General features: G+C 41.2%; 1 protein-coding gene across 1 annotated transcript; it reads left to right on the top strand.

The window, feature by feature from the left end:
* Positions 1 to 22,649, top strand: LOC139544152 (septin-5-like). Its single transcript, XM_071350952.1, has 11 exons — positions 1 to 292; positions 11,399 to 11,489; positions 11,593 to 11,679; positions 11,789 to 11,912; positions 13,627 to 13,761; positions 14,000 to 14,117; positions 19,824 to 19,925; positions 20,182 to 20,278; positions 20,389 to 20,524; positions 20,758 to 20,860; positions 21,263 to 22,649. Exons 2-11 carry the CDS (start codon positions 11,480 to 11,482, stop codon positions 21,326 to 21,328), a joined length of 978 nt encoding a protein of 325 aa, XP_071207053.1. The 5' UTR covers positions 1 to 292; positions 11,399 to 11,479; the 3' UTR covers positions 21,329 to 22,649.
* The last annotated feature ends 1,661 nt before the right edge of the window (positions 22,650 to 24,310 follow it).

The raw sequence follows: 24,310 nt of genomic DNA, 5'->3' as shown, positions 1-24,310 counted from the left end.
GAGCACTCAGATCAGGTAGGCCTACGCGCACTTCTCCAGCTGATCGCCAATCAGTTAATGGCACATTGATAATGATTTGTAACATATAATTATTAATAAAGATAACTGTGCTTTATCTATTTGCTATAACCTTTTATTTTTTCTCTACGCTCACGCGCCCATCGCTATGACTCGATGCGGCTCCATCTCCGTCTTTAATCTGCCCCACCGTGTCTCTCGTGCTGCCGTTGCCGCCTCCAATGGAATATAACTCCAACGGATACCGTTTCCATTAACAGAGGATGGAAGAGAGGTAACCGTTTATAACAGCTCTATCGGCCCATGACTAGTCTGTCTGTGTGGCATGTGCATGGTAAATACTGCAAAGTGCGGTTCGAATTTCATTATCTATTCATAATCTAGTCATGTACAAATTAGGCAATAATCGAAATTGTATTACCACATCTGAAATTAGATTGAATAAATTCAGAAAGAGAGGAATATTTCCTCCTATATGGCACCTTTGAAGCAATTACTACCCTATTATGAATGACCGCATTACGCCTGCATAGTGCGGTTTATCTTTTGTATGATGTTTTATGTTTCATCGCGGCAGCGAGCGGGAGCTGCAGCCAATTGCTGCACTAGAGAACATAAAGACTAAATCTGCTCCGTGACCCCAATTAGGACAGGCACCATGTATTGTTCGATCTTTTCACAGACAGACACACACACACACACACACACGCACGCACGCACGCACGCACGCACGCACACACACACACACACACACACACACAGTTTTATTGTGTTGTCTGTTTGATTACCAGGGGTGTGAGCCCAGAGGTGGTCTGCTCATTCATTCCAGCTGTGCACAGATCACAGAGACAGGTGTCTCTATAGATTTCTCTATGGGTCTCCACCAGGCTGCTAAGGGGAAGACGGCTCATAATAATGGCTGGAACAGAGTAAATGGAATGGCATAAAACACGAAGAAACCATGTATTTGATACAATTCCGCTCCAGCCATTACCACAAGCCCGGACTCCCCAATGAAGGTGCCACCAACCTTCTGTGATCTCCACCTCGGTGGCTGTCTGCTTACATCCTGCTGTCTGCTAAGGTGTTCACTGCTCATCTTACAACTCTCTAGTACAGGGTTGGCAGTCCTCCAAGCTCCCAAAGAGAGCTGGGTGTGCAGGATTTACTCAATTCTTTAAACACCAAATTGGCCACTGTAATTTTGGATCCTCGTTAGCTGTCTCCATAGCAACCCCTGCTAATGCGATTGTCTTTCAGCACTGCCAGAGGGGATACAGTAGCATGAAATCAAAGAGACGGATGGGCTTTCTCTCTTCCAATCTCTCCCTCTCTATCCCTATGCTCTCTCTCCTCCCAATCTCTATCCACATTATCTTTGTTCCCCCTCTCTACACCCCCTCTCTCTCCCCCTGGCCGAGTTCTCCTGCTGCTCCCATAAGGAGTTGGCCTACTACTAGATGCTTACATCCTGTATAATATCATAGATGTTGCACTACACTGCAGTACCCAGTCACAATCCTCCACTCTCTCTCTCTCTCTCTCTCTCTCTCTCTCTCTCTCTCTCTCTCTCTCTCAATTCAATTCAATTCAATTCAAGGGGCTTTATTGGCATGGGAAACATGTGTTAACATTGCCAAAGCAAGTGAGGTAGATAATACACAAAAGTGAAATAAACAATACAAATTAACAGTAAACATTACACATACAGAAGTTTCAAAACAAGAAAGACATTACAAATGTCATATTATATATATACAGTGTTGTAACAATGTACAAATGGTTAAAGCACACAAGTTAAAATAAATAAGCATAAATATGGGTTGTATTTACAATGGTGTTTGTTCTTCACTGGTTGCCCTTTTCTTGTGGCAACAGGTCACAAATCTTGCTGCTGTGATGGCACACTGTGGAATTTCACCCAGTAGATATGGGAGTTTATCAAAATTGGATTTGTTTTCAAATTCTTTGTGGATCTGTGTAATCTGAGGGAAATATGTCTCTCTAATATGGTCATACATTGGGCAGGAGGTTAGGAAGTGCAGCTCAGTTTCCACCTCATTTTGTGGGCAGTGAGCACATAGCCTGTCTTCTCTTGAGAGCCATGTCTGCCTACGGCGGCCTTTCTCAATAGCAAGGCTATGCTCACTGAGTCTGTACATAGTCAAAGCTTTCCTTAAGTTTGGGTCAGTCACAGTGGTCAGGTATTCTGCCACTGTGTACTCTCTGTTTAGGGCCAAATAGCATTCTAGTTTGCTCTGTTTTTTTGTTAATTCTTTCCAATGTGTCAAGTAATTATCTTTTTGTTTTCTCATGATTTGGTTGGGTCTAATTGTGCTGTTGTCCTGGGGCTCTGTGGGGTGTGTTTGTGTTTGTGAACAGAGCCCTAGGACCAGCTTGCTTAGGGGACTCTTCTCCAGGTTCATCTCTCTGTAGGTGATGGCTTTGTTATGGAAGGTTTGGGAATCGCTTCCTTTTAGGTGGTTGTAGAATTTAACGGCTCTTTTCTGGATTTTGATAATTAGTGGGTATCGGCCTAATTCTGCTCTGCATGCATTATTTGGTGTTCTACGTTGTACACGGAGGATATTTTTGCAGAATTCTGCATGCAGAGTCTCAATTTGGTGTTTGTCCCATTTTGTGAAATCTTGGTTGGTGAGCGGACCCCAGACCTCACAACCATAAAGGGCAATGGGCTCTATGACTGATTCAAGTATTTTTAGCCAGATCCTAATTGGTATGTTGAAATTTATGTTCCTTTTGATGGCATAGAATGCCCTTCTTGCCTTGTCTCTCAGATCGTTCACAGCTCTGTGGAAGCTACCTGTGGTGCTGATGTTTAGGCCGAGGTATGTATAGTTTTTTGTGTGCTCTAGGGCAACGGTGTCTAGATGGAATTTGTGGTCCTGGCGACTGGACCTTTTTTGGAATACCATTATTTTGGTCTTACTGAGATTTACTGTCAGGGCCCAGGTCTGACAGAATCTGTGCAGAAGATCTAGGTGCTGTTGTAGGCCCTCCTTGGTTGGTGACAGAAGCACCAGATCATCAGCAAACAGTAGACATTTGACTTCGGATTCTAGTAGGGTGAGACCGGGTGCTGCAGACTGTTCTAGTGCCCGCGCCAATTCGTTGATATATATGTTGAAGAGGGTGGGGCTTAAGCTGCATCCCTGTCTCACCCCACGACCCTGTGAGAAGAAATGTGTGTGTTTTTTGCCAATTTTAACCGCACACTTGTTGTTTGTGTACATGGATTTTATAATGTCGTATGTTTTACCCCCAACACCACTTTCCATCAATTTGTATAGCAGACCCTCATGCCAAATTGAGTCGAAGGCTTTTTTGAAATCAACAAAGCATGAGAAGACTTTGCCTTTGTTTTGGTTTGTTTGGTTGTCAATTAGGGTGTGTAGGGTGAATACATGGTCTGTTGTACGGTAATTTGGTAAAAAGCCAATTTGACATTTGCTCAGTACATTGTTTTCATTGAGGAAATGTACGAGTCTGCTGTTAATGATAATGCAGAGTATTTTCCCAAGGTTACTGTTGACGCATATTCCACGGTAGTTATTGGGGTCAAATTTGTCTCCACTTTTGTGGATTGGGGTGATCAGTCCTTGGTTCCAAATATTGGGGAAGATGCCAGAGCTAAGGACGATGTTAAAGAGTTTTAATATAGCCAATTGGAATTTGTTGTCTGTATATTTGATCATTTCATTAAGGATACCATCAACACCACAGGCCTTTTTGGGTTGGAGGGTTTTTATTTTGTCCTGTAACTCATTCAAGGTAATTGGAGAATCCAGTGGGTTCTGGTAGTCTTTAATAGTTGATTCTAGGATTTGTATTTGACCATGTATATGTTTTTGCTCTTTATTCTTTGTTATAGAGCCAAAAAGATTGGAGAAGTGGTTTACCCATACATCTCCATTTTGGATAGATAATTCTTCGTGTTGTTGTTTGTTTAGTGTTTTCCAATTTTCCCAGAATTGGTTAGAGTCTATGGATTCTTCAATTACATTGAGCTGATTTCTGACGTGCTGTTCCTTCTTTTTCCGTAGTGTATTTCTGTATTGTTTTAGTGATTCACCATAGTGAAGGCGTAGACTCAGGTTTTCCGGGTCTCTATGTTTTTGGTTGGACAGGTTTCTCAATTTCTTTCTTAGATTTTTGCATTCTTTATCAAACCATTTGTCATTGTTGTTCATTTTCTTCGGTTTTCTATTTGAGATTTTTAGATTTGATAGGGAAGCTGAGAGGTCAAATATACTGTTAAGATTTTCTACTGCCAAGTTTACACCTTCACTATTGCAGTGGAACGTTTTACCCAGGAAGTTGTCTAAAAGGGATTGAATTTGCTGTTGCCTAATTGTTTTTTGGTAGGTTTCCAAACTGCATTCCTTCCATCTATAGCATTTCTTAATGTTACTCAGTTCCTTTGGCTTTGATGCCTCATGATTGAGTATTGCTCTGTTCAAGTAGACTGTGATTTTGCTGTGGTCTGATAGGGGTGTCAGTGGGCTGACTGTGAACGCTCTGAGAGACTCTGGGTTGAGGTCAGTGATAAAGTAGTCTACAGTGCTACTGCCAAGAGATGAGCTATAGGTGTACCTACCATAGGAGTCCCCTCGAAGCCTACCATTGACTATGTACATACCCAGCGTGCGACAGAGCTGCAGGAGTTGTGACCCGTTTTTGTTGGTTATGTTGTCATAGTTGTGCCTAGGTGGGCATATGGGGGAGGGAATGCTGTCACCTCCAGGTAGGTGTTTGTCCCCCTGTGTGCTGAGGGTGTCAGGTTCCTGTCCAGTTCTGGCATTTAGGTCGCCACAGACTAATACATGTCCCTGTCCTGGAAATGATTGATTTCCCCCTCCAGGATGGAGAAGCTGTCTTCATTAAAGTATGGGGATTCTAGTGGGGGGATATAGGTAGCACACAGGAGGACATTTTTCTCTGTTAAGATAATTTCCTTTTGAATTTCAAGCCAAATGTAAAATGTTCCTGTTTTGATTAATTTAATGGAGTGAGTTAGGTCTGCTCTATACCAAATTAGCATTCCCCCTGAGTCCCTTCCCTGTTTCACACCTGGTAGTTTGGTGGATGGGACTACCAGCTCTCTGTAACCTAGAGGGCAACCAGTGGGTCCGTCTCCTCTATACCATGTTTCTTGCAGGATGACAATGTCTGCATTACCGATTTCTTTGGTGAAGTCCGGGTTCCTGCTCTTTAGGCCAAAGGCAGATGACCTCAGACCTTGGATATTCCAGGATGATATAGTGAAGGCTTTTTGTTCCATAAAGTGTCCAATGTTGTTGGTCGGGGTTTGGCCTCTCTCTCTCTCTCTCTCTCTCTCTCTCTCTCTCTCTCTCTCTCTCTCTCTCTCTCTCTCTCTCTCTCTCTCTCTCTCTCTCTCTCTCTCTCTCTCTCTCTCTCTCTCTCTCTCTCTCAAATTCAAATTCAAATTCAAGCTGCTTTATTGGCATGAAAAACATTGTGTCAATATTGCCAAAGCAACAATGTATACAATATACATTGTAATACAATTAAAACAATGGCAAATAATAATATAGAATGGCAGTAAATAATAATACAAAATTAAATATAAAAAATAGTAACAATAAAATGGTAACAGTCAATAGTCGAATGTAATGTATGGTGTAATGCACCACTACCACCACCACTATCATTAAACTGCTATCATTACCATTACCACCCATACCATTACTATTTGGAATGATAAACAACAATAATAATACTAATAACAATAACAGTAATAACAATAACAGTCATAATAAGTAAGTTACTGCTTACTATGCAGATGTTATTATTCAGTGTCCCTCAGGCTATGGCAGGCAAATACATATTTGGCTGCAAGAGGAGCCATTGCTCCTTCGCCCATGAGTATTTTTAGTTTTTCCTCTGGGTTTAATAAGTTAAAATTTGGAATAAATGTAGTCATTTCTGTGAATAATGAATCTCTTGGTGAGGAATATTTATCACAGTAAAGGAGAAAGTGCATCTCTGTTTCTACCTCCCCTGTCGTGCAGTGACCACATACACGCTCCTCTTTGGGTAGCCATGTCTTTTTATGTCTGCCGGTTTCTATTGCCAATCGGTGGTCACTCAGCCTGTACTTGGTAAGGATCTGTCTCTGCTTCGAATCTCTGACAGAGTAGAGATATTTAGCCAATTCATATTCTCTGTTTAGGGTCAGATAGCAATTTAGTCGGCTTTGGGATTTTGTTTCGTTTTTCCAATGTTGTAAATATGAGTCCTTTGATTGGTTCATGATTTTGTTTATTGGAATTCTTTCTTTTGAAGCAGTGCCGGTGTCAGCTTGGTTGGTTAGGTCCAACACCAGCTGACTGAGAGGGCTCGTTTCTGGGCTCAGTTCTTGGGTTTGAAGTGCTTTAAATTGCAGACTCGAATTTGGACTTGAATTTAGATGTAGCCAAAATTTTAATGATCTTTTCTGTATTTTTATTATTACTGGAAAGCGGCCCAATTCTGCCCTACATGCATTAGTTGGTGTATTTCTCTGGACTTGTAGGATTTTCCGACAGAATTCTGCATGTAGGGTTTCAATTGGATGTTTGTCCCACATTTTAAAGTCCAGTTTATTGAGTGGCCCCCAAACCTCACTTCCGTAAAGAGCTATTGGTAGGATTACACTGTCAAATATTTTGGTCCAAATTCTAATTGGGATGTTGATTTTGAATAATTTCATTTTTATTGCATACAATGCTCTGCGGGCTTTTTCTTTGAGTGCATTCACTGCCATATTAAAGTTTCCCGATGCAGATATGGTCAGACCAAGGTAGGTGTAATTTTTTGTGTGTTCAATTATGGTGTTGTTCAGGGTGAATTTATATTTGTGTTTCTGACATCTGTTTTGTTTTTGGAAAATCATGATTTTAGTTTTTGGGAAATTTACTGCCAGGGCCCAATTATGGCAATATTGCTCTAGAATATTAATGTTCTGTTGAAGACCTTCTTTGGTTGGTGATAGAAGTACCAAGTCATCAGCATATAGCAGGTATTTCACCTCTGTGTCAAATAGTGTGAGTCCTGGGGCTGGAGAATGGTCCAACATGTCTGCTAATTCATTGATATAAATGTTGAAAAGATTTGGACTCAAACTACAGCCTTGTCTCACACCTCGACATTGTGAAAAGAATTCTGTTCTTTGGTTTTTGATTTTTATTGCACACTTATTTTCTGTGTACATACATTTTATTAAGTCATACACCTTACCACCAAGCCCACTTTGTAGAATTTTGTAGAATAGCCCTTCGTGCCAAATAGAATCAAATGCTTTTTTAAAGTCAATAAAGCAAGCAAAGATTTTGCCCTCTTTTTTTTGGTGGACGTGTTTATTAATTAGTGTGTGTAAGGTGTATATATGGTCAGTAGTGCGATGGTTAGGGAGAAAGCCAATTTGACATTTAGTTATTACATTTTTTTCTTGAAGAAAGGTTTGGATTCTTGAATTCAAAATGCTACAGAAAACCTTTCCCAAGTTACTGTTTACACAAATTCCCCTGTAATTATTGGGGTCTGATTTGTCTCCACTTTTGTGGATAGGGGAGATGAGCCCCTGGTTCCAGACATCAGGGAAGCAGCCAGAAGTTAAAACCATGTTGAACAATTTAAGCACAGCATTTTGCAACTCAGGTGTGCTGTTTTTCAGCATTTCATTTCTGATGTTGTCTAGACCACAAGCCTTCTTTGATTTAATAGATTTGAGCTTTTCATTTAGTTCTTGTTGGGTTATTGGGTAATCTAATGGATTTTGGTTATTTTTAATGACTGATTCAAGGATTTTCAATTTTTCTTTAATTTCTAATTGGTTCTGTTTTAAGTCTTTTTGTGGGATGTTTTTGTATAGATTATCAAAATAAGTTTTCCAAATTCCTACATCTTGTATGGCTAATTCTTGTGGCTTTGTTGTGCTTAAATTGTTCCACATGTCCCAGAACTGATTTTGGTCAATTGCGTTTTCAATTTCATCAAGTGTCTTGTTGGTATAATTCAGTTTCTTGCGTTTCAGTGTATGTTTATACTGTTTCAGAGTTTCAAAGTATTCATATCGTAGCTCTGGGTTGTTTTGCTGCTTATGTTTTTTGTTTGACATTTGTCTTAGGTGTTTTCTAATTGTTTTACATTCATTATCAAACCATTTGTCAGAAACATTTTGTTTTTTGTTTCTGATGTTGCATTTCTTTGGTTTTCTCAAATTTGCTTTCGATGCTGCTTTTTGGAATATGCAGTTGATGTTTAGAGTAGCCGAATTGACACCATCTTTATTGTTTTGGTATTGTGAGTTATTGAAAAACTGTATAGAGTTCATCATTTCTTTTGAGTTCAATGTTTCAATGAATCCCTCTGCACTGTTTGGAGCCCATCTGTATGATTGGTTTATGTTGAAGAGTTTATTGGGCAGTTTTTTTGAATGAATATTGCCGGTTAATTTCTTCAAAAACACGTTGATCTGACTGTGATCTGACAATGGTGTCTGTGGTCTGACAGTGAATGCACTAATGGAGGAGGGGTCAATGTCCGTGATGGCATAATCGACTACACTTGTCCCAAGAGCTGAGCAGTAAGTAAACTGACCTAAAGAGTCCCCTCTGATTCTACCATTAAGCATGTACAGGCCTAAGGCTCGACAGAGATGCACTAACTCCTTCCCATTTTTGTTCAGTATTTGGTCAGGACTGTTTCTATTATTTATAATAGGGCTGCTGTACAAGGAGGGGTGACCAAATATGTGGTGGTTACCTCCCGCATCAGTGTAGTCAGGCTCAGAACCTGTTCTTGCATTGAAATCTCCACAAAGAAGCACTTTACCCTCTGCCTGAAATGTAATGATTTCTGTATGGAGATTGTCAAAAAACTGATCATCATAATATGGTGAATCTGAAGGAGGAGCATAAGCTGCACATATGTACACATCATTGTCACAATAGATTGTACCTTTGTTAAGTTTTAGCCAAATGTGACTGGTACCTTTTTTCATTTCATTCAGTGCCAAGTCCTGCTTATGCCAAATGATGATTCCACCTGAGTCTCGGCCCCGTTTAACATTTTTATGTTTGATTGATGGTAGTAAACTTTCCAAGAGCTGATAGTTAATGATCTCATTTATAATAAGTGATATTCACTGGTTTGAGTAAAGTACATTGAAAACAATACAAAATAATATATATATATATATATATATACACATACATACATACACACATACATACACACACACACACACACACACACACACACACACACACACTCTCTCTCTCTCTCTCTCTCTCTCTCAATTCAATTCAATTCAATTCAATTCAAGGGGCTTTATTGGCATGGGAAACATGTGTTAACATTGCCAAAGCAAGTGAGGTAGATAATATACAAAAGTGAAATAAACAATACAAATTAACAGTAAACATTACACATACAGAAGTTTCAAAACAATAAAGACATGACAAATGTCATATTATATATATACAGTGTTGTAACAATGTACAAATGGTTAAAGCACACAAGTTAAAATAAATAAACATAAATATGGGTTGTATTTACAATGGTGTTTGTTCTTCACTGGTTGCCCTTTTCTTGTGGCAACAGGTCACAAATCTTGCTGCTGTGATGGCACACTGTGGAATTTCACCCAGTAGATATGGGAGTTTATCAAAATTGGATTTGTTTTCGAATTCTTTGTGGATCTGTGTAATCTGAGGGAAATATGTGTCTCTAATATGGTCATACATTTGGCAGGAGGTTAGGAAGTGCAGCTCAGTTTCCACCTCATTTTGTGGGCAGTGTGCACATAGCCTGTCTTCTCTTGTGAGCCAGGTCTGCCTATGCATTTCTCAATAGTAAGGCTATGGTCACTGAGTCTATACATAGTCAAAGCTTTCCTTTAGTTTGGGTCAGTCACAGTGGGGAGGTATTCTGCCACTGTGTACTCTCTGTTTAGGGCCAAATAGCATTCTAGTTTGCTCTGTTTTTTTGTTGATTCTTTCCAATTTGTGAAGTAATTATCATTTTGTTTTCTCATGATTTGGTTGGGTCTAATTGTGTTGCTGTCCTGGGACTCTGTGGGGTGTGTTTGTGTTTGTGAACAGAGCCCCAGGACCAGCTTGCTTAGGGGACTCTTCTCCAGGTTCATCTGTCTGTAGGTGATGGCTTTGTTATGGAAGGTTTGGGAATCGCTTCCTTTTAGATGGTTGTAGAATTTAACATCTCTTTTCTGGATTTTGATAATTAGCGGGTATTGGCCTAATTCTGCTCTGCATGCATTATTTGGTGTTCTACGTCTCTCTCTCTCTCTCTCTCTCTCTCTCTCTCTCTCTCTCTCTCTCTCTCTCTCTCTCTCTCTCTCTCTCTCTCTCTCTCTCTCTCTCTCTCTCTCTCTCTCTCTCTCTCTCTCTCTCTCTCTCTCTCTCTGTGTCTCTCTCTCCCTATCTCTGTAACCCCCTCTCTTCTGCTGCATATCTCTGTGTTGTTGAATTCAGACAAGTCATTTCCTTTGATATTTCACATGAACCCTCTGCCACATGATGCAGCCCTTTATGTAACAAGGAGTCAAAGGTACAGATAGTCTCACAGAGCTTAATGTGTGCTCAGATCTGTTGTAATATTGCAGCGGAGCGCAGTGACATATGAAATGTTAACATGTAAGAAGCAGGACACTCGCAGGCGCACACACACACACACACACACACACACACACACACACACACACACACACACACACACACACACACACACACACACACACACACACACACACACACACACACACACACACACACACACACACACACACACACACACACACAAACACACACACACGCACACACACACACACGCACACACGCACCACACAGCAAGAGCAGCATCACCTCAGGACATCCAGTCTTTGTTCTGGAAGATTCCATAGTAGATGAGCTAATGAAACTGCTGGCTGGGCTGTATCAGGCTATATCTCCTACAGTCCTGACAACAGTAATCACTCTTTCAGCTCTCCTCATTCCTCCCTTCTTCATCCCTCCATCACTGCCCCTCACCCCTGTCACCCTCAGCCTCTCCTCCCCATCTCCTCTCCTCTTCTCCTCTCCTCCTCTCCCAACTCTGTCCTCCAGCAGGATTTCCGTGTTAATTAATAGGGCATTCCCAGAATTCCTGTCATGTTTTATTGAAGGAGAGCTGTGATGGGAGGCAGAGGGAGAGAGAGAGAGAGCATGCCCTCAGGACCTGTACTGCACTGTTTCAGCCCTTCACAGTCCTGGTGTGTGTGTGTGGTGGGTGGGTGTTTCAAGATTGACCTGCTTCTAATGCACATGTGTTTATACCTGTGTGTGTGTGTTTCCTCCAGGAGAAGGAGTATGTGGGGTTTGCCACCCTCCCCAACCAGGTCCACAGGAAGTCAGTCAAGAAGGGGTTTGACTTCACCCTCATGGTGGCAGGCAAGAGATGCACAATCACACTCCCACAGTGTGTTGATTGATGCTTTTGACTGATGCTGACTGATGTATGTGTTGGGTATGTGGGTGTGTGTATGTGTTGTAGGAGAGTCTGGTCTGGGTAAATCTACTCTGGTCAACAGCCTTTTCCTCACAGACCTGCACAAGGACAGGAAACTACTCAATGCTGAGGGTGAGTTCAGTTGTTGCTGTTCCTCTCAGAGTGTATCACACAGTGTAGAACACATAGTGGATGTTGTATTGGACCTCTCTCTCTCTCTCTCTCTCTCTCTCCATTCCAGAGCGTATCAGTCAGACAGTGGAGATCACTAAGCACACGGTGGACATAGAGGAAAAAGGAGTTAAACTGAAACTGACCATCGTAGACACACCAGGGTTTGGAGACGCAGTCAACAACACTGAGTGGTGAGTGTGTGTGTGTTGTGTGTGTGCATATATGTGTGTGTGCTGTGTGCGTGTTGTAGCTGGAGGGGTATCACATACAATATGATCACATACAGTACCAGTCAAAAGTTTGGACACACCTACTCATTCAAGGGTTTTTCTTTATTTTTACTATTTACTACATTGTAGAATAATAGTGAAGACATCAAAACTATGAAATAACACATATAGAATCATGTAGTAACCAAAAAAGTGCAAAACAAATTAAACTAAATTTTAGATTTTAGATTCTTCAAAGTGGCCACCCTTTGTCTTGATGACAGCTTTGCACACTCTTGGCATTCTCTCAACCAGCTTCATGAGGAATGCTTTTCCAACAGTCTTGATGGAGTTCCCACATTTGCTGAGCACTTGTTGGCTGCTTTTCCTTCACGTTGCGGTCCAACTCATCCCAAACCATCTCAATTGGGTTGAGGTCGGGTGATTGTGGAGGCCAGGTCATCTGATGCAGCTCTCCATCACTATCCTTCTTGGTCAAATAGCCCTTACAAAGCCTGGAGGTGTGTTGGGTCATTGTCCTGTTGAAAAACAAATGATAGTTCAACTAAGCACAACCCAGATGAAATGACCTATAGATGCAGAATGCTGTGGTAGCCATGCTGGTTAAGTGTGCCTTGAATTCTAAATAAATCACGACAGTGTCACCAGCAAAGCACCCCCACACCATCACACCTCCTCCTTCATGCTTCACGGTGGGAATCACACATGCGGAGATCATACGTTCACCTACTCTGTGTCTCACAAAGACACGGCAGTTGGAACCAAAAATCTCAAATTTGGACTTATCAGACCAAAGGACAGATTTCCACCAGTCTAATGTCCATTGCCTATGTTTCATGGCCCAAGCAAGTCTCTTCTTCTTATCGGTGTCATTTAGTAGTGGTTTCTTTGCAGCAATTCGACCATGAAGGCCTGATTCACTCAGTCTCCTCTGAATGGTTGATGTTGTGATGTGTCTGTTACTTGAACTCTGTGAAGCATTTATTTGGGCTGCAATTTCTGAGGCAGGTAATTCTGCAGCAGAGGTAACTCTGGGTCTTCCTTTCCTGTGGCGGTCCTCATGAGAGCCAGTTTCATCATAGCGCTTTATGGTTTTTGTGACTGCACTTGAAGAAACGTTCAAAGTTCTTGAAATTTTCCGAATTGATTGACCTTCATGTCTTAAAGTAATGATGGACTGTCATTTCTCTTTGCTTTTTTGAGCTGTTCTTGCCATAATATGGACTTGGTCTTTTACCAAATAGGGTTATCTTCTGTATACCACCCCTACCTTGTCACAAAACAACTGATTGGCTCAAATACATTAAGAAGGGAAGAAATTCCACAAATTAACTTTTAACAAGGCACACCTGTTAATGGAAATTGATTCCAGATGACTAGCTCATGAAGCTGGTTGAGAGAATGCCAAGAGTGTGCAAAGCTGTCATCAAGGCAAAGGGGGGCTACTTTGAAGAATCTCAAATATAAAATATATTTTCGATTTGCTTACTACATAATTCCATATGTGTTATTTCATAGTTTTGATGACTTCTCTATCATTCTACAATGTAGAAAATAGTAAAAATAAAGAAATATCCTTGAATGAGAAGGTGTCCAAACTTTTGACTGGTACTGTACATCGAGCAGTGGTATTGACATTTCGCTGTGCGCATGTGTGTGTGTGTGTGTGTTACAGTTGGAGGCCAATCACAGATTACATTGACCAGCAGTTTGAGCAGTACTTCAGAGATGAGAGTGGACTGAACAGGAAGAATATCCAGGACAACAGAGTCCACTGCTGCCTCTACTTCATACCACCCTTTGGACACGGGTAACACACACACTCGCACACACACTCGCACACACACACACACACACACACACACACACACACACACACACACACACACACACACACACACACACACACACACACACACACACACACACACACACACACACACACACACACACACACACACACACACACACACACACACACACACACACACACACACACACACACACACACACACACACACTAAGCCCTGGCGTGTATCTCTCTACAGGCTTCGTCCAGTCGATATAGAGTTTATGAAGGCCCTGCAGGACAAGGTCAACGTGGTTCCTCTCATCTCTAAATCTGACTGCCTTACTCCCAACGAGATCAGGAAACTTAAAGACCGGGTGAGACAGATTACAATGACATGAATAAGCTGTGACTATATACATACTGTACTGACTGATACTATGTACATACTGACTGGTACTGTGTACATACTGACTGGTACTGTGTATTTACTGACTGGTACTGTGTACATACTGACTGGTATTGTGTATATACTGACTGGTACTGTGTACATACCAGTGGTGTAAAGTACTTAAGTAAAAATACTTTCAAGTACTACTTAAGTAGTTTTTTGGGGTATCTGTACTTTACTTTACTATTTATATTTTTGGCAATGCTTACTTTTACTTCACTACATTCCTAAAGAAAATAATGTACTTTTTACTCATTACATTTTCCCTGACACCCAAAAGTACTTGTTACATTTTGACAGGAAAATGGTCCAATTCACACACTTATCAAGAAAACATCCCTGCTCATCCCTACTGCCTCTGATCTGGCAGACTCACTAAACACAAATGCTTAGTTTGTAAATTATGTCTAAGTGTTGGAGTGTGTCCCTGGCTAACTGTCAATAAAAAAAATACAAGAAAATTGTGCCATCTGGTTTGCTTAATATAAGGAATTTGAAATTATATATATATTTTTACTTTTGATACTTAAGTACATTTTAGCAACTCCATTTACTTTTAATACTTAAGGAAATGTAAAATCAAATACTTTTAGACTTTTACTCAAGTAGTATTTTACTGGTTGACTTTCACTTTTACTTGAGTAATTTTCTATTAAGGTATCTTTACTTTTACTCAAGTATGACAATTGAGTACTTTTTCCACCACTGGTACATACTGACTGGTACTGTGTACATACTGACTGGTACTGTGTTCATTCTGACTGGTACTGTGTACATACTGACTGGTACTGTGTTCATTCTGACTGGTACTGTGTACATACTGACTGGTACTGTGTTCATTCTGACTGGTACTGTGTTCATACTGACTGGTACTGTGAACATACTGACTGGTACTGTGTTCATTCTGACTGGTACTGTGTACATACTGACTGGTACTGTGTTCATTCTGACTGGTACTGTGTACATACTGACTGGTACTGTGTACATACTGACTGATTGTAAGGACCGATGACGGAGATGAGAAGCCGGTATGGGGAGTCAACATTTAATCTTTAAACAGACAAGGACCAAGACAGGAACAGCGTCAGCACACGGGTACAAAACGACAGCTAATGCTGAAGCAGGGAACAGAGCGGGGGAACAGACAGATATAGGGGAGGTAATGACAGGTGATTGAGTACAGGTGAGTCCAATAATCGCTGATGCGTGTGACGGGGGAAGGTAGGTGTGCGTAATGATGGTGGCAGGAGTGTGCAATGCTGGGGAGCCTGGCACCCTCGAGTGCCAGGGGGGAAGAGCGGGAGCAGGCTTAACACTGGTAATGTGTACATACTGACTGGTACTATGTCATACTGACTGGTACTGTGTACATACTGACTGGTACTGTGTACATACTGACTGATACTGTGTACATACTGACTGGTACTGTGTACATACTGACTGATACTGTGTACGTACTGACTGGTACTGTGTACATACTGACTGGTACTGTGTACATACTGACTGGTACTGTGATAGTATTGTGTTTGTTCCTGACTCTGCTCCTCATGATCTCTCTCCCCAGGTTTGTGAAGAGATTGATCATCTTGAGATAAAGATGTGACTGGAGCTGTGGCGGTCATTACATTTTGTCAGCCAGTGATTGTTTTGCGAATAACTGCCTGTGTCACAGTAATTGAGCGTTAATTAACATAAACACATTTAGCATCTCCTGGCTTCCACACAGCCTACAAGCCACTGATGCAGACCTCTAGAACATCTACAAAATAACTTTCAAAAGCAATGAGGCTGATGCAACAGATCAGAACGTTTAGCTTAAAATGTTGATAAACTATTAGGCTATTTCTTCACATTATAAGCGCAGCAATACGCTATAGGCTATAAGCGCAAACGTTGCAAAATGCAATTAATTAGCGGGAAAACACCATTCTCAAAAGTAACCGCAATTGCGATTATTCATATAATGCTTTATTATAAAGGTGAAAATTATCTTCCCCAAACTTGAGACTCACGCGCTGCTTATATATGCCAGTTAGACTCTACACCCCTTGTAAAGTGGATTAATGTGCTTAATTTTAAGAAGTTATTTGGCCACTTTAGTTGTGATACAAACCTTATCAAAACATATAAGCCTATGGGCTAGGCTACATGAGGTGTGCGACTATGATTAGAAAAAGTTTGGGAAAAAAGGCATGTGCTATTTCTTGCCTTATTGCACAAGCTGGGCATCAAGTGATAATACATCATTCACAAGTGACAGGATAATATTGTCACCCATCAGACTATTTTTGATTTAATCTTGTCTTTACATATACTAAATAATATATGTGTGAAATTTGTTTTGATTTAGAAGGGACCATTATCATGTACCTGTATTGAAACAGGGGCAGCGGGAAAGAATGTCATCTATGCACTTAAATAGCAAATGGACTACGCTTTTCCTCGTGGTTTATTTTCATGCCCAGCCAGGTAAGTTGTAAAGAGAAGCAATGTGCTTAATATTAGGGAAGTTGAGAAATAAATATAGTAGGCCTAGCCTATAGAAAGCAGATGGGATTCTCCTTTTTTTAGTAGAGTCCATCAAAACTATGTTTTCTCTCGCAATTGCATAGCCTGTAGAAATGTTGCGCAACATGAGCTCATGGGCTTTCATGAAGTATTTGATTAGATTTTCAATCACATTTGCATTGATGTCAGATTGATTAGAGGGACAATAGAGTGCTGAGTACCGGGCAGTTAGCAAGTTTGGTAGACTACTAATGACCATCAGCAGCATCAGAGCTTGGAGATGCCTAGTTACCGTGGTTAAACGTTCACTTGGAATTTGACTGCAGTCATGACTCGTGACCGCTGGTGTGGTGGTAATACGGCCACCGTAACAGCCCTAGATGTAACTCCTATGGCTGGTTTATACGTTGTCTATCAACATGTCTGTAGACAATTAGAATGCGACAAGTGTCGCTGGTCAAAACCACATTTAATTTATACTGAAATGGAATATCTGTAGACCGTCGCTGCGACTGTCGGTTTCCTTGTGGCAGACAGAAGAATACAAGTTCTGGTCGTGGTTACCTGACTGAGCCAGCAACGAGACAGTGCCCAAGTTCTAACATTCTCAGATAGATTGCCCTGCTTTTATTCCATCACACTCTTTCATTAGCTCACCATTAACTTGTAAATATTTTCCTGTAATAATTATCTTAAGTGAAGATGTTGTCATCTATGATATGGTCATTATTTGAACTGGCTAGGCAGCTAACGCTAGCTAGCTAACAAGCTAGAAACAAACCAAAACATGGTTTAGAACGTTGCTTTAGGTTTCCTGGTTTCCAGTGGCCATTTTAGATTGTAACTCTTGGTGGGGGAAAATCAACATGCTTTTTTAGATGTATGCCAGCAAAGCCACAACACAACACTAAACAATACATTAATTGCACTGTAACGGTGACAACCGGTGCCCACAAACTGTTTGGGCCTACATAAAGCTGTCCCAACAGCAGAGCTTTCTTTTCAGCACCATGGAGTGAATCCCTACCACTGCTACACCTGCCTATCAGCGGAGCCTTGTCTGGCAGCGAACTTCATTCAGCCTCATTCGCTGACTTTTTAAAACCATAGCTGATATGGTTGACTTGCTTAAACAAATGTGGTTTCTACTGACTCCTTTTGGATTTGTGTGAGTCGATAAGAACCGCATTGGCCTTCAATAATAACGAACGCCAAAATGAGTTTTGACTTTTGAACCATACACAAACATTATTACATTTATGTTCAGTAAATGTATAATGTTTATTCTTATATCATTAACACTTAGCTGTAAGTATAACAAAGTGCAAGCAAACGAGCTGCGACAAGGCAGGCCTGTTCGTTCAGCCCTTTCAAAATAGACACAGGCAGAAATTCAGATAGATGTTAGTCCAGACAAATTCAGCCAGATTTTTAGGCCTTCATTTGACTTTTCTTTATGTCACCACAGAGAGAGAGAGAGAGAGAGAGAGCGACAAGGTTAGCCTACTATTTGAAGTATTTTATTAGGCCTATGTGGTCTAAAAAGTAAGTAAATACAATCAGGAGGATCCACTTTTATAGACAATATACCGACGCACAGACAGCGCATTGCACAAACTAAACAACCCTCGCAATATCAATTGGAATTACATGGGTCGATCACTGAACTTCTTGTTGAAAATAAATATTTGAATGGGAAGAGACTGTCACTGGTAAACATGGTTACAGACCAAACAACATTATATAGTATCCCCTCCTCATAGTTACATACCCAACAACATTATATAGTATCCCCTCCTCTTGAAGAAAAGCACATGAGCTAATTTATGCAGCAGCATACAAGATATTTATTCCGTTGTTGTGCTGTGCTCACTTGAACAGGCGCGACGGTCCTTGTGGGCAAATTTTGTCATCAAAGGTGCTTTCAAGACAACTGGGAACTCTGAAAAAAACAAGGTGGAATCATGATGTTAGTGATCTTCAGGTCGGAGCTCTAGAAAGAAGCCTGAGTTCCCGGCTTGGGATTCCGAGTTTGATGACCGTTCAAAACGTATTTTCCCAGTAGGACCTAGTTTTTTTCCGAGTTCCCAGTTGTCTTGAACTCAATGAAGTCTGAGATTTTCCAGTTCCAAGTTTCCAGTTATTTTGAACGTGGCAGAAGTCATGCTGGATTGACAGCATGGCCAATGTATTCAACCTTTTCTGGCCCATGGTGTTGCGAGTGAATGCTTATAATTTTAAGCTTAGAAAAGAGACAATTTCAGACAGATGTTTTAAATCCTTGAACCCAGTCTTGGACCACACACCCACTCCACTGAATAGCAGGCTAGTGATCGCTTTGCAACGCATGTAGTTAGCCACTGATTCCTTCCAAACCACTCATGGTTGAATTTGCGATTTCTGATGTTGTGTAATGTTTATGTCCAATGGGCGATGAGCACCGATACCTTTTATCTATCATTTATCTTCATATGATAAGGGTTGAAAAAGATTTGCCAGTAGATTGTTGACGTGATTCATGATGATGACTGCTTGTCTAGCTTGCTAGCTAAGATTTTGAAAGTAACATGATCAGTCCAATCAAAGCTACGGTAGATATAACGTGATTTGACATCATTTTATCTGTGTCCAATGACCTTGAGCCTTCTTGGATGTGCACCTGTAATGGAAATCTATGTCAGCACCTAAGGGGGCTTGAATTGCCTAGCTCTCCCTGCAGATTCTGCGGGGCTCACCTGCCCCTGAATTCCGGGTCGCCACTGCTGGTTTACTAGATTGACATATACTAAATTCATTTTTAAACAGATGGGTTTATTGGTGTTAAAATACACCAGTTATGCTATTTTGACCACCTGTCTGTCGTTTTTTGTGTATATAGTTTTTCATAACGACAAGTTTGATATTGAACGACAATATAATGTTCATGATGTCACTGCGACAACTGTCTACAGACATGTCTATCGACGAATTATAAACCAGCCTTAACTCTCCTTGTCTGTATGTGTGTGTGTGTGTGTGTGTGTGTGTGTGTGTGCGCGTGTCTGTGCGTGTGTCTGTGCGTGTGCGTGTGCGTGCGTGTGCGTGTGTCTGTGCAAGTACCGTTTGTGCGCACGTGTGTGTGTAGGTCCGTGAGGAGATAGATACGTTTGGGATAAAGGTGTACCAGTTCCCAGACTGCGACTCTGATGAGGATGAGGAGGCCAAACAGAAGGACAGAGAACTCAAGGTGAGCCTAAAACACATGATCACACCGTTGACTTATTTTATTTTAATCTACATCCCTAACATTTCCAAGAAAGTTTCTTAAGCTAATTAGCTAAATTATTATTATTGCAGTTCCACAATTTTTTTAAACTGAATAACTTTTTTTGTGTTTGTGCATGTGCCTATCTGTGCTGCCGTCATTGTGTGCGTGTGTCCGTGTGTGTGTGTGTGGTAAATGCGTGCTGACACCTGTGTGTGTGTGTGTGTGTGTGTGTTAGGAGAGCACTCCGTTTGCTGTGATTGGCAGTAACATGGTGGTGGAGACCAGAGGTCAGAAAGTCAGAGGGAGACTCTACCCCTGGGGCATCGTAGAGGGTAGGTGCATGGGAGTTGGGTGTGTATGTTAACATTTATGTGTAAATGTGTGTATACACATATTAATGTGTGTGTGTATTAACATAACATATCTGTATGTGTGTCTGCAGTGGAGAATCAGTCTCACTGTGACTTTGTGAAGCTGAGGACCATGCTGATCAGGACCCACATGCATGACCTGAAGGACATCACCTGTGACTGTCACTATGAGAACTACAGGGCTCATTGTATACACACCATGACCAGGTACAGGCTTTCTTTCTTTCTCTCTCTCTCTCTCTCTCTCTCTCTCTCTCTCTCTCTCTCTCTCTCTCTCTCTCTCTCTCTCTCTCTCTCTCTCTCTCTCTCTCTCTCTCTCTCTGTCTCTCTGTCTCTCTCTCTCTCTCTCTCTCTGTGTGTGTGTGCACGGTGTATGTTTGTGCACGTGTGTGTTTGTGTGTGTGTGTATCAGAGCTAACCCTCCTGTTTCTCTATTCCAGTAAAATGAATACAGATAACCGTGTGGAGAGCCCAATCCCCATCCTACCCTTGTCCACCCCAGACGTGGAGACAGAGAAACTCATCAAGATGAAGGACGAGGAGGTAATGGATAGTTAATTATATATTCATATGATTACATTTTCATTCAATTACATTTATATGATAATGATATGATAGTGGATTGCATTGATATAGTGCTATATAGTCACATATCAGTATACATTGTGTGGGGCAAGTATCCACATTGCATATCTTATTTTCTTTCCTCTCTCTATACCTCTGTCTTTTCACTCGCTCAATCTCTCTCTCCCTCTCTTCCTCCCCCCTCTATATCTCTCTCTGTCTCTCCCTCCCTTCCCCCCCCCTCTCTCTCTCTCTCTCTCTCCCTCTTTTCCTTCTCTCTCTCTCTCTCTCTCTCTCTCTCTCTCTCCCTCTCTTCCTTCTCTCTCTCTCTCTCTCTCTCTCTCTCTCTCTCTCTCTCTCTCTCTCTCTCTCTCTCTCTAGTTGAGGAGGATGCAGGAGATGCTTCAGAAGATGCAGCAGCAGATGCAGCATGAGCAGGACCTGTGAGCCCTGACCCCTAACCTCTCACTCCTGACCTCTCACCTCTCTCTTCTCACCTAATGATATGTGGAAGGAGTAACACAGGGTCAATCACGTGCTGGCCAATCACACTGCCACCTCACTCCAACTGAAACAGTACAATTCTATCTGGATGTTCTGTAATATTACACTCTCTTCTCAATAATGTGCAACCCTAACAGAGACACTGGACACAGAGTAAAACCAACACCAAACACTCTCCAAACCATGGACATTATGGATGGGCCCCACACCCTACACTGGAGAAACACTTTTAAACAGGGACAAACATTTTGTCAACGATTTGTTGGTGGTGTTAAAACCCCTCAAAAACGATGCTTTGTTGGTTGCAGTCAGAAGCCAAGACTATAGCCAAGCTTTATAGCATTATAGTAGATTTGCACCTTAGATTGCAGTTGGTGTACAAGCCTGTTTTTGTATTTAAGGGAAGTAGTGAATTAGACTGTTTATGATTATTGTTGAATATGTATTTTGCACTCTACTGGCTCACACAGTTAGAATGTGGGTCAGATTAATTTATTCTGTTTATAACATTATTCATGTTGAGTTCTGGGTTATTTATTCACATTTAAATGTGTGTATGAGAGAGAAAGAGAGAGAAAGTGAAGAGTGATTACAGTACGTGTGTGTGCATGTGTGTGTGTGTGTGTATATATTTTTGTGTGTGAGAGAGAAAGAGAGAGTGTCTTTAAGTCAGCATTGACATAGAGACAGGCCACAGTGTCATTTCCTGTCCAACAAAAGTTGTGAGACAAACCAAAGTTTTGAGAGATTCTCAATCCTTCTTGTCCCTTTGCTCCGTTGACAGACTGAGGCTTTCTAAAGCATAGCTTCTGTCTCTGAGGGTGCACTTATTGAACAAGGGCAACGTGTTGCAGCACAATCAATATTCTGAGAGTCTACTGAAGATTCTAGGAGATAAACACATTAGATCAAATTAAAATGAAATACACCATAGACCCATAACCCATCCACCTGAGTAGATTAGATTACATCCTGGAAAATACTGTGTGTGTGTGTGTGTGTGTGTGTGTGTGTGTGTGTGTGTGTGTGTGTGTGTGTGTGTGTGTGTGTGTGTGTGTGTGTGTGTGTGTGTGTGTACCTGTGTGCACCTGTGTGCACCTGTGTGTTAATGTGGTGCTGATTAGCCTGTATGATGGTCCATCCTGTTGTAGTACGTAACATAGATGAATAGATATCTCAGCATGGTCAAGGTTGTGTCCACACAGACACAGTGATGTCTCACACTGGTCCATATCACTCAATAAAAGCCCACTGTTGTACCTTTGATGCTAGCTGTTATTACAGTGTGTGTGTGTGTGTGTGTGTGTGTGTGTGTGTGTGTGTGTGTGTGTGTGTGTGTGTGTGTGTGTGTGTGTGTGTGTGTGTGTGTGTGTGTGTGTGTGTGTGTGTGTGTGTGTGTGTGTGTGTGTGTGTGTGTGTGTGTGTGTGTGTGTGTTTTCTCCCTGATATGTGGCTGTGCCGTGTGCAATCACAACAAATAGTCTCATCATAGGTCAGTTTTGTTCAGTGCTGGTAAATTACAGTCAGATACTCTACTACATCATCATAACACATAGCTACTTTGGAAAGTGAAGCTATTTATCCCCAGTCACACCCCCTCTGGATGAAATTTAACATAGACACTGATCTAAGGTCATCCATATATTTCCCCCCTCTAATGGTTAAGGTTAGGATTTGGTGAGGGTAAACTGATTTGAGATCTGTGCCAAAGGACTGCTTTGTGTTCTTGTATGAGGAAGACGTGACGAGGCCTGTTGACGGGTCCCCCATGATGGGCAAAAACATGCCTCACGTATGGCTGACCAAAATCAAGGAAACGTTTAACCAGTCTGGTTTTTCTTGGGTTGACAGTAAGAGACAGAGACAGTATCTTGTTTCCTTGTTCCTTGTTACGTGATAGGTCCTGGGAATGGGACAATACATTTTCCTAGTGCTCTCTCAGACCAACACAGACCAAGACACTGAGACTTACACAGATTTACTGAAACCACATTTCTGGGTTTTACCAAAATTCAGAGAAAAATGAAGGCAAAGTCTGAATCTCTCCCATCTCTTATTCGACTAGTAGTTAGTCTGAAATGTTTATTGCTTGCCTACATTTTACTCCCTCATCTATGTTTAATATAACACACATACATTAATTATTAATTTAGGTTGCCTATCCTGATGTGAAGTTTGTTCTATAGAAAGTATTTGACTCTGATGTGTGCCACAGAAAGTATTTGACTCTGATGTGTGCCACAGAAAGTATTTGACTCTGATGTGTGTCACAGAAAGTATTTGACTCTGATGTGTGCCACAGAAAGTATTTGACTCTGATGTGTGTCACAGAAAGTATTTGACTCTGATGTGTGCCACAGAAAGTATTTGACTCTGATGTGTGCCACAGAAAGTATTTGACTCTGATGTGTGTCACAGAAAGTATTTGACTCTGATGTGTGCCACAGAAAGTATTTGACTCTGATGTGTGTCACAGAAAGTATTTGACTCTGATGTGTGTCACAGAAAGTATTTGACTCTGATGTGTGTCACAGAAAGTATTTGACTCTGATGTGTGTCACAGAAAGTATTTGACTCTGATGTGTGTCACAGAAAGTATTTGACTGATGTGTGCCACAGAAAGTATTTGACTGATGTGTGCCACAGAAAGTATTTGACTCTGATGTGTGCCACAGAAAGTATTTGACTCTGATGTGTGTCACAGAAAGTATTTGACTCTGATGTGTGCCACAGAAAGTATTTGACTCTGATGTGTGTCACAGAAAGTATTTGACTCTGATGTGTGCCACAGAAAGTATTTGACTCTGATGTGTGCCACAGAAAGTATTTGACTCTGATGTGTGCCACAGAAAGTATTTGACTCTGATGTGTGTCACAGAAAGTATTTGACTGATGTGTGTCACAGAAAGTATTTGACTGATGTGT

This window comes from Salvelinus alpinus, chromosome 18 (genome assembly GCF_045679555.1).
Source record: "Salvelinus alpinus chromosome 18, SLU_Salpinus.1, whole genome shotgun sequence".
Taxonomy (NCBI): Eukaryota; Metazoa; Chordata; class Actinopteri; order Salmoniformes; family Salmonidae; genus Salvelinus; species Salvelinus alpinus.
Note: the sequence above shows the minus strand (reverse complement) of the source record. Positions and strands in the feature narration are given on the sequence as shown.